Source organism: Lytechinus variegatus, chromosome 6 (genome assembly GCF_018143015.1).
Source record: "Lytechinus variegatus isolate NC3 chromosome 6, Lvar_3.0, whole genome shotgun sequence".
NCBI lineage: Eukaryota > Metazoa > Echinodermata > Echinoidea > Temnopleuroida > Toxopneustidae > Lytechinus > Lytechinus variegatus.
This window is the reverse complement of record NC_054745.1, coordinates 13,992,248-14,004,875: the sequence shown is the minus strand read 5'-3', so window position 1 is coordinate 14,004,875 and position 12,628 is coordinate 13,992,248. Positions and strand designations below refer to the sequence as shown.

Genomic DNA, 12,628 nt, shown 5'->3' with positions numbered 1-12,628 from the left:
CAATATAACATTTGATAAATGGTGCATAAATTTCAAAACTGGCACAATTAAAAGAAAAACAATTTTTTAGGCATTAATGCCAAATAAAAATTTAAGTTTAATTAGCTGGCACAAATAGTCAAATTGACTTACGTGCCAATAAAAATAAAATGATAGATAGATAGAACACTCACTCCTGAAGACGGACAGTCAACCTGTCCGAAACGTCGAGTCTCTCTACTACTCATCATCTCTACTCGCCGACTCAAGCCAGCATCTCCTCATCAGCTGTACTACTCAAGCTGCTCTCATTCATCAATTCCTTCTGGTTTACAGTCCTTTTCAGGACTAATTTCAAGAAAGAATACTCTCAAATCTCCACTTTCTCGCCTATCCATTTCTTCTCTTCTTCTATCGACTGTTTCTATAACACTCCACAAGGTGTACCGTAAACCACATCAGCAATTGTACATGCCACTATGCAAACCTTCAAGCAACATCTGACTCAGCTCTACGGGGAGCCTACTCAACACACCGCCAGGCAACTTCAGCGCGACCTAGTCAAATCAGCCAAGCTTACCAACCACCTCACCTTCCTCAAACGCTGCCGCGACTCCGACATCGTACCACCAGGACGACAACTCAAATCGTCCATTGACAACCCGAAAGCCAAACGCATCCTGCACCAAGTCAGCTTAGACCTTACTCGTGAACGCATCGCACGCACCCGACACCAACTCCACGATCCTAACTCAAGCATCACTTCTACTCAAACTCAACTTAGCTGACGACTCAAGCCAGACGATCTAGAAAAAGTTCAGACATTCAACAACTACACATCTCGCAAAGCCTTCCAGTCCACCAAACTGAAGCAAATCAACAAGTTCGACCGACTCCACTCCCGCAAGCCTACACAAGCCAACCAACAACCTTCGACCGAAGCAACCAAGGACACCGTAATCAACCTTAGCCGACACCAACTTACCCAAGCCGAACACAAAGTACTCTCCCTCGGACTCTCAACTTCGCCGTAGCTCCTAAGAATATCCCTTTCTCCGATATAGTACAGCAAGTCGAACATATGCAAGCTCCGGCCGCCAAGCCACCTAAACAGAACCTTTCCAAAGAAGAGCGCTCTGCCATCCAGGACCTCCGACGTGACCAAGCCATCCACATCCTTCAGGCTGACAAGGGCAACGCCACCATTATCATGGACCAAGACGTATACGATGACAAGATCGAAGAGATTCTCCAAGACAAGGACACCTACTCCAAACTCAACAGAGACCCAACTCAGACCAACGAAAGGAAAAACAACCAACAACTGCTGACCCTACACCGATCTGACGCACTACCTAAGGCACTCTACTTCCAAATCAGATCTTCTACAGCCAAGTCAACTATCCTATTCGGACAACCCAAGATACACAAGCTTAACACTCCTCTCCGCCCCATCATCTCCATCCGCGCGTCACCCTGCTATGACACAGCACGCCATCTGGCCAACATCCTCCAGTCACTCGTAGGCCAGACCCAGCACCATGTAACCAACTCCAAGCACTTCATTGACGTCATCTCCAAGACCAAGATCCGGCCCTCCGACGCACTCGTCAGCTTTGGTGTCGTCTCCCTCTTCACCAGCGTACCTGTAGACCAAGCATGTGACATCATCAAGCAACGCCTGATCACCGACTCAGACCTCGCATCCAGAACCAATCTCACACCAGACCAGATCCACGACCTCCTCCTCACCTGTCTCAACTCCAACTCCTTCAAATGGCGCAACAACTACTACAAACAACTGCAAGGAGCAGCCATGGGTTCACCTCTCTCACGAATCATCGCTAACATCTTCATAGAACATTTCGAGCATCATACACTCAAGATCACCATGGAGACCCAACGCGACAACTCAATTCCATTTCTAGACGTTCTCATCACTAAGACACCGTCTGGATTCCCATCTCACCAGGTGTACCGAAAACCCACCCACACAGACCGCTACCTCAATTTCCGCTCACACCACCACCCGTCCATCCACCAATCAGTCGCCGACACTCATCAGACGAGCCCACCAACTCAGCGACAAGGCACATGGGCACATTTACAACAGGAACTGAAGCACGTGGCCAATGCACTCGCCACCACCAACCATTACCCCAGGAGAAGGATCAACACTCAACCGTCCAGCCACCAACCCAGCACCAACAGCACCGAAAACCCATCCGAAACCAAGCCCATCACCACCATAGTAATTCCCTACATCGGCAAGACTTCACACCGACTACAACGTATCCTTCACTCTGCCAACATGATCGTCAGACACAAATCCTCTCGTAAGCTACACTCCATCCTTCACTCTCACAATCACCTTGGAGACCGGCTGCGCTCATGGGTACATGACACCTCGCTACAACCTACCCGACGAGTCCGCCGACCAACACGCACAGGACGCCATCACTGATGTACCTACCACACCGCCGACACACACACACGCCGCCGTAACTCACCCCGCCGTCTACACACCGCGTCTGCATACCAACGCCCACTCGTTTCCAGCCGTGACCGCCGGCCTTGCGCTTCCCCGCACGCACGCCACACGTAACGCCGCACGCCGAGCGAACACTCACTCCTGAAGACGGACAGTCAACATGAATTTCATTTGTTTTGAATTGTTCCTGACTACTCATTTTTTTTTAATTTCTATTCATGATCGGGTGTGACATGATTTGTCTATTGATAGATTTAATGGCACAGTACAAACCATTTTCAAATTTCAGATGAAAGAGGAGATTCTGAGCTTAACAATGATAGGTCACTTGTCTATTGTATTATTGATTACGTAATGATAAATCATTTTTTTTCGGGACGCACTGTTTATTGACGTTGCTCTACAGTATGATGTCAATTTTTCTTCTAAAGACTTCTTTTCAAAATCTTTGATGTATTTTCTTATTGACTTTAACATTAAGCTTGAAGTACTCTACTTTGGATTTACAGATAGCTTTTTTCTCGAGGTGAATCGTCCATTTAAACAGTTATATGTTGTACTGTCTCAGGTTGTAACAGAATGGAGGAAAATGCTATGCCTAATAAATTGCGTCTTCACCACAACTTTACCCCCTCTTCCTTAACGTCTCCCCCCCCCGGCCCCCTCTCTCTCTTTGTTTCCCCTCTCACCCTTCCACCCTTTCATGTCTAGGCCTATTTTTTTTACCTTTCTATCTATTTTCCCTCTCCATTTCCCAATCATTTTACCTTGTATCCCATCTGTATTGTTCTGTCCATTGGAGTATAATAACAAACAAATTATGTAATCTACTGATTAATTATTGGAAATCCAACAATGTAGCCTGAGTTTGAAAAGAGCTGATGCCCGCTTCTTTACCGGACTTAAGCAGTTGTAATTTTATCATTATGACAACTGCCAGTATAAAAGGGCTCAGCAGCCAATCCCAATCAATGTTACTACGGTAGTTCCTATAACGGCAATCTACCATAGTTATCATGGTTATGTCTTTACGAAGCGGGCAGCGGATGTAAGGAAAGATGACGCCCTATTTTGTTATTCCCTCTCTACCTTTCGCTGTTGTTTCTCCCTTTGTGGTATAATACCAATTCACACACGTGTTTTGAGTTATACTTACTTCTTTATATATTGGAAATCCAACAGTTTGAGTCTGATGTTAGTTTATAGTTGTTTCTCTTTGGTTGCTTTATTGATAATGTGCGACGGTTCTTTATAAGACCACGGACCATGAAAACAAAAACTCACGCCAGGGTAGTTACAAAATCACATCATGTAGTTGAAACTGACCAGTCATTTACCAACTGGTTAATTAAAACGACACTGCTCCTCTTCATGTAGCAAAATCTCAGAAGAAAATACTCTACAGGCTACGAAAAATAACAACTCCCTGTTCAATTATCGAATGAGGGCTAGTATTAAAGTAAAGCTCGAAGAAAAATGAGGATTTCTTTATAAACTAAATGGTGCACACCCGATTTGCTCCTTATTCTATCACGTGACTATATGCACATGGAACACTCAACCAATCAAAATTGATTGCAACGTTTTCGTAACCAAATATGGTTCATTCATTTCGCAGATTATTTTAATGACACCATGGTAGACAAACGCCCCCTATTATTAAAATCAGGGAATATACAAGTATCATCCCGTGATGTTAAACAAACATCTGCAATCATAAATATACTATAAATTATACCCGTTAACGCAGAAAGATTTTCGCCCTAAATTCCAAAGATAATGCACACCTTTTTAAAGTAAACAAGTGGAATGCCTCTGGCCGTCTCACCTGCATCACGCGATTCAACATAGCAGCATTGCTGACTTTGAAAACTACTATAACTCTCACAAGATGTTCAGTGATAATTGGTTACTCACATTTCCACGTTTTATGAACTAGACCAATACACTTACAGAGATAGGATGGTAATTCAACAAATACCCCCAATGTGGCCAAAATTCATTGACCTCACATGACCTTTGACCTTGATCATGTGACCTGAAACTTGCACAGGATATTCAGTGATACTTGATTACTCTTATGTCCAAGTTTCAAAAGTCAGATCAATAAACTTGCAAAGTTATGATGGTAATTCAACAGATAACCCATTTAGCCAAAGTTCATTGACCTTTGACCTTGGTCATGTGACCTTAAATGTGCACAGGATGTTCAGTGATACTTGATTACTCTTATGTCCAAGATTTATGAACTAGACCAACATACTTTCAAAGTTATGATGGTAATTCAACAGATAACCCATTTAGCCAAAGTTCATTGACCTTTGACCTTGGTCATGTGACCTAAAATGTGCACAGGATGTTCAGTGATACTTGATTACTCTTATATCTAAGTTTCATGAATCAGATCCAAAAACTTTTAAAGTTTTGATTGTAATTCAACAGATACCCACAAATCGGCCAAAGTTCATTGACCCTAAATGACCTTTGACCTTGGTCATGTGACATGAAACTCATGCAGGATGTTTGGTGATACATGATTGACCTTATGTCTAAGTTTAATGAAACTAGGTCCATACATTTGTTAAGTTATGATGACATTTCAAAAACTTAACCTCAGGTTAAGATTTCGATGCTGATTCCCCCAACATGGTCTAAGTTTATTGACCGTAAATGACCTTTGACCTTGGTCATGTGACATGAAACTCTAATAGGATGTTTATTAATACTTGATTAACCTTATGGCCAAGTTTTATTAACTAGGTCCATATACTTTCCAATTTATGATGTCTTTTTAAAAACTTAACCTCAGGTTAAGATTTGATGTTGACGCCGCCGCCGTCGGCAAAACGGCGCCTATAGTCTCACTCTGCTTTGCAGGTGAGACAAAAACGGAAATTAAAGTCGACATAGAATTGATTTGCAGGCACCCACTCTCCATCCTCCATGAAATGAGCTATAGCATCCAACTAAATTATTTCTTTAACATGAAACAATGGTTAAGAGAAATAACGGCGACACCAGGAACTGTCATTAAAAGAGATGTTGAGGTTAACATCTATGACAGATGTATCCCAGTTCAAAATTTTATATCCTCAGTCGCGTTAAATTCCGCGTCGTTGCAAAGAAACACCATGGTGAGCACACGAATAAGCAACGTCAATGTGCAAACATACTTTGTTTTTTAATAATAATATAGAATTTGTATAGCGCACGTATCGACCTTGCAGTGCTCAAGGCTCTCGTATATTGCCCCTGCTAAGCGAGCCTACCGTTTCTGGTGCGCATAGCTTTTTGATGTATTACTTCCTGCCGGTACCCATTTATCTTACCTGGGTCGAGTGCAGAATAGACTAGGTTGGTTGAAATTTGTTTATAGCACACCCTGTTTCCTTAAGGTGTTGCTACACAACTCGGATATTATACCCAGATTTATAGGTTTGATATCAGCCATGAATATTTTTTTATTGAATATAACTAGAGTATGATAAGCAGATTAATATAGTTATCACTGCATATAAAAATTACTAGGAGGTTCATTTTAGGTTCTAACAACTTTTCAAAAAGGGTGGGGTTGCGGGTGTTAAAAATACCCCTCCCCTCGTATTGGGGGTGTTCCTTTATTGTCGATTTGTTTTGCCCTTCCTTAAAAATGAAATGGTATTTTACCCCATTTTGGCCTCTCTTGTAAAAAAATCCGGGATCAGCGATTGCGTCATACCCCAAACCCCCTCCCCACCCCGAAAGTGGGAAACTCCTACACACACTCATGATTTGTTATATAGATTTCAATAGTAACTACAGCTTTCGTTTATCCTAATAGATTATTTCTGACTTCTTCAATATAAACTTTACAAAATAATCTTTAGCAAACATCAAGTCACAAATCTCCTATTTTGCAGAGTTGGGTAAATACACTCATTCCAGTATAAATATCAATTTTACGGTTGTAAACTGTTTAAAGTTCGTGAATGTGGCCCCAATTTAAATCATGTGATCATCGATAAAGAACAAAATCATAAATGTTAAAAAGAAAACGCAATATCAGCAGAACAATGTTTATTATTTATCTTATTGCCTTGTAATCTTTTATGAAATCATTTTATGGAAAGGGAAACGTGCAAAATGAATGATAAAGCCTGTTATTTCCACACATCTTTGTGAATATATATATTTCTTAAAAATAATGATCCCTCAACTTGCATCAATGAAAATATGCTGGGGTGCCGTAGCCTAGTGGTTAAGACTTTCGTCTTTGGTTCGATTCCCAGCCATGGTGTGTTTTCCTTCAACAAGAATGGTTTTTCACATTATGTTGCACTCAACACGGGTGGGTGTTTCATAACGCTGATCGCAATTAAAGAACGACTTTAAGAATTATTCCGTGCTAAATTTATATAATGTTGAATATCAGTAACCACAATGAAGAACCACCAACTGTACTTAAAGTAAGTATTAACGTACGGACAGTTTAGTGAAACGGCCCCCTGGTGAGGGAAATGCGTACCGACAGGAAATACACCCCCCCGAAAAAAAAGAAAGCTGCACTGCAAAAAATGAAGTGCTAATTTAGCACTTGCAGTGCTTGTATAATGACTTCACTTCGAGTGCTGATTTTCTAGTTTAAATTTGAACTAGAAAAGTCAGCACTGGTAGTGCAGTCACTATACACGCACTGTAAGTGCTATATTCGCACTTCATTTTTCACAGTGTGTGAGCACCGGAATCGATAGACTAGGTTAGTGGGGAATATAGGAGCGCCATCATCACCTAGTAATGTGAATACATACGCTATATAAATGCTATATTTTTGTACATTTTGGGAAAAAACAGTCAGACTGCAGGTCCCAAGAAAGTAGTTTCTTTCATCCAAGTGATATTCATGACTTGAGATGTTTTGCATATTAATGAGATTGATGCGGACCAAAACACCTCTTTCCATTCGGCCATTGCTGCTCTATAATTATGCCACGAATTTCATGAATTTGGTACCATTGTAAAGACGAAGAATCATTCTTTCAGGTTACATGTTTGGATTTATTCAAAGATTTTATAATATAGATTAAATTTGGATCTAAAATATGCTACACCTTACAAAAGCTGCTATTTTTACACTTTATTTTAATTTGAGCCCAAATGATTTTTATATCATGATAAAGCTGAATATGTATTCTTTGAAATTATATAGGTTTCAAAATAAGAATTGGTTTAATCGGGTCAAGATCACACTTTTAATTTGCCAAATACATAAAGCAGCTTGAAAACAAGAATACTGCACTCTGATTGGTCAAAGAGACCACACAATGGCAAATTCCAACGGTTCCAGTGCCTGGATTCGTGTGAAGGTCACACCATGTGGTAATCTCCTCAAATACCCCGCGCCTCTTGTTCTGTGAACGGTGAAAGTTATCCAGCCAATCAGAACTCTGGATATCATGCAAGTACAAAATTTCAGAAATCTCGTCTTGTAACTTGGTGGGAAAAGTGTGATCTTGACCTGATTAAAAGGTGCCGGATATCAAGAGTGGCATTGTGAGAAAGTACAGAAGTTCAGCTTTATGATGATATAGATATCATTGAGGCTCAAAATAAAAAGTTTTGCACTATTTGCAAAAGAAAACAGAGGAAGAGAATTCAGTTTTGAGGCACATATTCAGGCCAGAAATGTACTTATTTAACAAATATTGTATACAAAATGAATGACCAATATGAAAGAGTAACTCTTACTCTATCTGATTGTGCAATAATATTTCATTTAACTTAAGGTTAAAACAGGTAAATTGTTAAAGAAATAAAATCTCACGAATCACGAGATTTTGCAAGGAGGAGGATTCAGCCACGAGATGATTTGGATGAATCTTGCCTTTTTGCTCATTAGCATAGAGACCTGCGGTCTTACTGAAAATTAAGAGGTGCTCGTCTAGAAAAAAAAGAACTTTTGGTCAAAAAAGGGAAAAAATACAAGAAAAAAATGAAATTATTTTATTCATTAAGAAAGTGGTAAGCAAAACATAAAGCAGTGAAGTTGAAAAATAAGCAAATGAAAAAAAGGCCATGATTGTACAACGGTTGATAATGTTCCCCCGTCAGACGAAATGTGTAGTCGATGGGAATCGAGCAGGAATGAATTTAGATCATTGAATTTTTTATAATTATTTAATTCTTTGATGGACTTTTCTCAAACCTGCAACAGTTTTTATCATTTTGTATTTTATTTATTACAATAAAGTTTTTGGTCAGGGTAAGCTTCCCTTTTAATGAAAACAGAAATTGTTAGTTAATAATGTGACCTACAGAACTATCAATCGACGAATCAAATTGTCAGGGAAAGTTGTCCACCCATATCTCATTTCCAATTGCATCAGGTATGAAATGTTTTTGAGGTACTTTTCATATTGCGATCTTAAGTTTGATATGCGTAAATAATAATAAATGACAATGCCATAAAATTGTTATTTTGTATATGAATTAGTAAAGCTAAACAATTCAAGTAACTTGACTTACACCACTACAATATTATCTTTTACTGGCAACGTGTTAGTTTTTATGATTACATTGCTAGAAAAAATACACCATGAACTGTAATTCAGAATGGAAGAAAATTACAAATTGAACAAATTATATTGTGGAAATGGAGAGAAATACATGTTGATTTGAATTGAATGTAAATATACAACGATCTTATAAGCGACTCTGAATACTATATTCTGTAAACGGCGGCCATTTTGGACACCATCTTGGATTACGGAAAAACCGTCAAGGAGGATATATGAGGACTTTTAGTATGTTATTCTGGAAAGGATCCTGGAACTATCCTGAAAAAAAAATTCTTGCTACCTAAAATATTCCTTCCTTAAGCCTAATTAGGCTTATTCGTCTTTGCCTATTCAGACGGTTAAAATGTTACGTGATTACTACAACTTAAATTACGAACTTCATTATATAGACATACAGTTTATATTAGGAAATGAGTTAAAACGATAAAATAACATGGAATGAGAGTTTGAAAATTAGATTATTTCATCATTATTTCATTATTACATTATTATTTCATCATTATACAGTCAGACTACAGGTCCCAAGAAAGTTGCTTCTTTCATCCAAGTCATATTCATGACTTGAGATGTTTTGCATATTAATGAGATTGATGCGGACCAAAACACCTCTTTTCATTCGGTCATTGCTGCTCTAATTGTGCATCGAATTTCATAAATTTGGTACCATTGTAAAGAAGAATCATTCTTTCAGGTCATGTGTTTGGATTTATTCAAAGATTTTGTAATATAGGTTAAAATTTTGATCTAAATTATGCTACAAAATAAATATTTTCACCTGACAAAAGCTGCTATTTTCACACTTTATTTTTGTTTGAGCCCAAATGATTTTTATATCATGATAAAGCTGAATATGTATGCTTTGAAATTATATAGGTTTCAAAATAAGAATTGGTTTAATCGGGTCAAGATCACACTTTTCATTTGCCAAGTACATAAAGCAGTTTGAAAACAAGAATACTGCACTCTGATTGGTCAAAGAGACCACACAATGGCAAATTCCAACGGTCCCAGTGCGTGGGTTCGTGGGAAGGTCACACCATGTGGTAATCTCCTCAAATACCCCGCGCCTGTTGTTCTGTGAACCTTATCCAGCCAATCAGAACTCTGGATTTCATGCCAGTACAAAATTTCAGAAATCTCGTCTTGTACCTTGGTGGGAAAAGTGTGATCTTGACCCGATTAAAAGGTGCCGCATATCAAGAGTGGCATTGTGAGAGAGTGCAGAAGTTTAGCTTTATGGTGATATAGATATCATTGAGGCTCAAACTAAAAAGTTTTGCACAATTTGCAAAAGAAAACAGAGGAAGGAAATTCAGTTTTGAGGCACATTTTCAGGCCAGAAATTTACTTATTTAACAAAATATTGTATACAAAATGAATGACCAATATGAAAGAGTAACTTTTAACTCTATCTGATGGTGCAATAATATTTCATTTAACTTGAGGTTAAAACAGGTAAATTCTTAGAGAAAGAAAATCTCAAGAATCACGAGATTTTGCAAGGACGATTCAGCCACGAGATGATTTGGATGAATCTGGCCTTTTTGCTCATCAGCATAGGGACCTGCGGTCTGACTATTTATGCCTACATAAAATGCATAATGCATTTCAGATGCATACCGTATGTCTATATCTTTAGAAGTTTGGGTATAAAAATATTAAAGGTCCGGGCCCGTATTCCGAATTCGGGTTTAACATAGTCGTAGGCTAACTCTGTATAAAATTTGGAAAGCCAAACATGTCAAAATGTTGTGAACATTGTACGTTTATCATGTTGACTGTGCACTTTTCTTATTCTTTAATGATGGAGACAATATTATTCCTTGACAGTGAAGAATGATTTGAGAGTCAAATGAGCTGATACTTTGAACCTCTACTGTAAGAGATTTATGTAATTGTCTGACCATAATCCAACCAAAACTTTAGACCAGAGTTTAAATCCAACCTGACTTTAGAATGAAGCGTAGCAATGTTGACTTTGCCATTCGGTTTCTTGTGTTCTCAGCGTCTAATCCAGTCCATGGCTTAGCACAATTTAATCGTTTGCATTAGACACTTCAGCACATTTAGGATTCAGCTTCACTCCCATCATGTTCATCGCTCAATCAATGTGGGAAATGTGGTACAAGTCAGGATATACACTGCAATCCTAAAACGAGACACAAAGCAATGTAAATTCCACCGAAAAGAATGAACATTCAGGATTGATAATACATTGGTATTTTTTTATTGAAAAGCAATATGAATATGAATTTTGATATTAATGGGGACGGAGAGTACGCTATACATTTTTGATCCCCTTGTTTTTTTTTCACCTTCTTCCATTATTTCGTTGTAACATTCTTCCTTATTCGGAGCCCATGCCCATATAGCCCTCGAAAGCGGAAGTGCTGGGGTGATTTAAATATCCTTTTCATTTGTTTTTTTTTTATTTATTCATTCATTTATTCATATATTTATTTGTTTACTTATTTACTTATTTTCGGAAGGGAGGCTGCGTATGTTATGCTCCATAGGCAACAACTCGTGCAAATTCCTAGTTTAGTTGGGTTTTTTTCTTCAGAAAATCAGTTTGATAGTCAACAAAATATCGACTTATCATTTATTTATTCATGTTTTATTTAACAAAAAATCGATAAAAAGAACAGTGGAGGGTAGTTCGGTTCAGTTAAAAAAAATTCTTTCAAATTTTATTTTCCCCAAACCACCTCTTACAAAATAGTTCCCAGGCCCCTGTCAATGCCTCTCCTTAACTTTCTTTCAAACCCCCTCTATCTCGTTAATTTGTTTGATATTTGTTTATTCGTTTGTGTCTGCATCTTGTATTTGTCTATCGGCTAATGCACTTACAATCCTCTTTATAGTGTAATTTTTACTTACAATATGATAATACGGTGAGATAAATCGTTTTCTTTTGAAAACAATGGAACAATATTGGGGAAAATGGGTACGATGATACTTCCTTTTGTTATTTTTGTTTCGATTTTTACATTTTATTTGGACGAAAACGATGACAGGGGGAGAATCTGAAAAAAAAAAATTAGTATTTTTGTTTTGGCTCTCTTGTTCAGTTTATAACCACTGAATTTTGGTGTATATAGTCTACAACCACAAACCCTTGTTTTTTCGCATAGTGTAATTGCAGAGTTTAAAACAGTGAGACTCGATTCATTACGTTTTGTGGCTGGCTCTACTCTCATTTCACGCAGACAGGAGAGATTGGGGTCTGTGCTTGCAGAATATTCATTGAACTTACTTTCTTATATACTTCTATTGTTACATATAAGAATAATTGTAAAAGAATATTAAAAGCAATTACATTCATCTCATAGTTATTTCCCTTAAAGGATAGCCAAGAATTATAAAGAACTTTCCAGAATGTCTTTTTATTATGCAGGCCTTGCCTATTTAAAGGCCAAGGAGTTTTATTGTTGAATAAGGAAAAGCCAAACAATAGAATTGTATTGGTAGTGGAAATGAATAGGCTAAGGTATTTTGTTTACACTGTTGATTTCAATTAGGTCATTCAAGTGTTCTGGATTTTGACTGCTCCTGAAAGGAGAAAGTTCTTTTGGAAGACAATACTAGAAGCTTCTAGATTAGT

General features: G+C 38.2%; 1 protein-coding gene across 1 annotated transcript; it reads left to right on the top strand.

The window, feature by feature from the left end:
- The first annotated feature begins 1,060 nt into the window (after positions 1 to 1,060).
- On the top strand, positions 1,061 to 2,443 carry LOC121416867. Its single transcript, XM_041610386.1, has one exon. The coding sequence runs from the start codon at positions 1,061 to 1,063 to the stop codon at positions 2,441 to 2,443; it is 1,383 nt and encodes a 460-aa protein (XP_041466320.1).
- Positions 2,444 to 12,628: the final 10,185 nt, after the last annotated feature.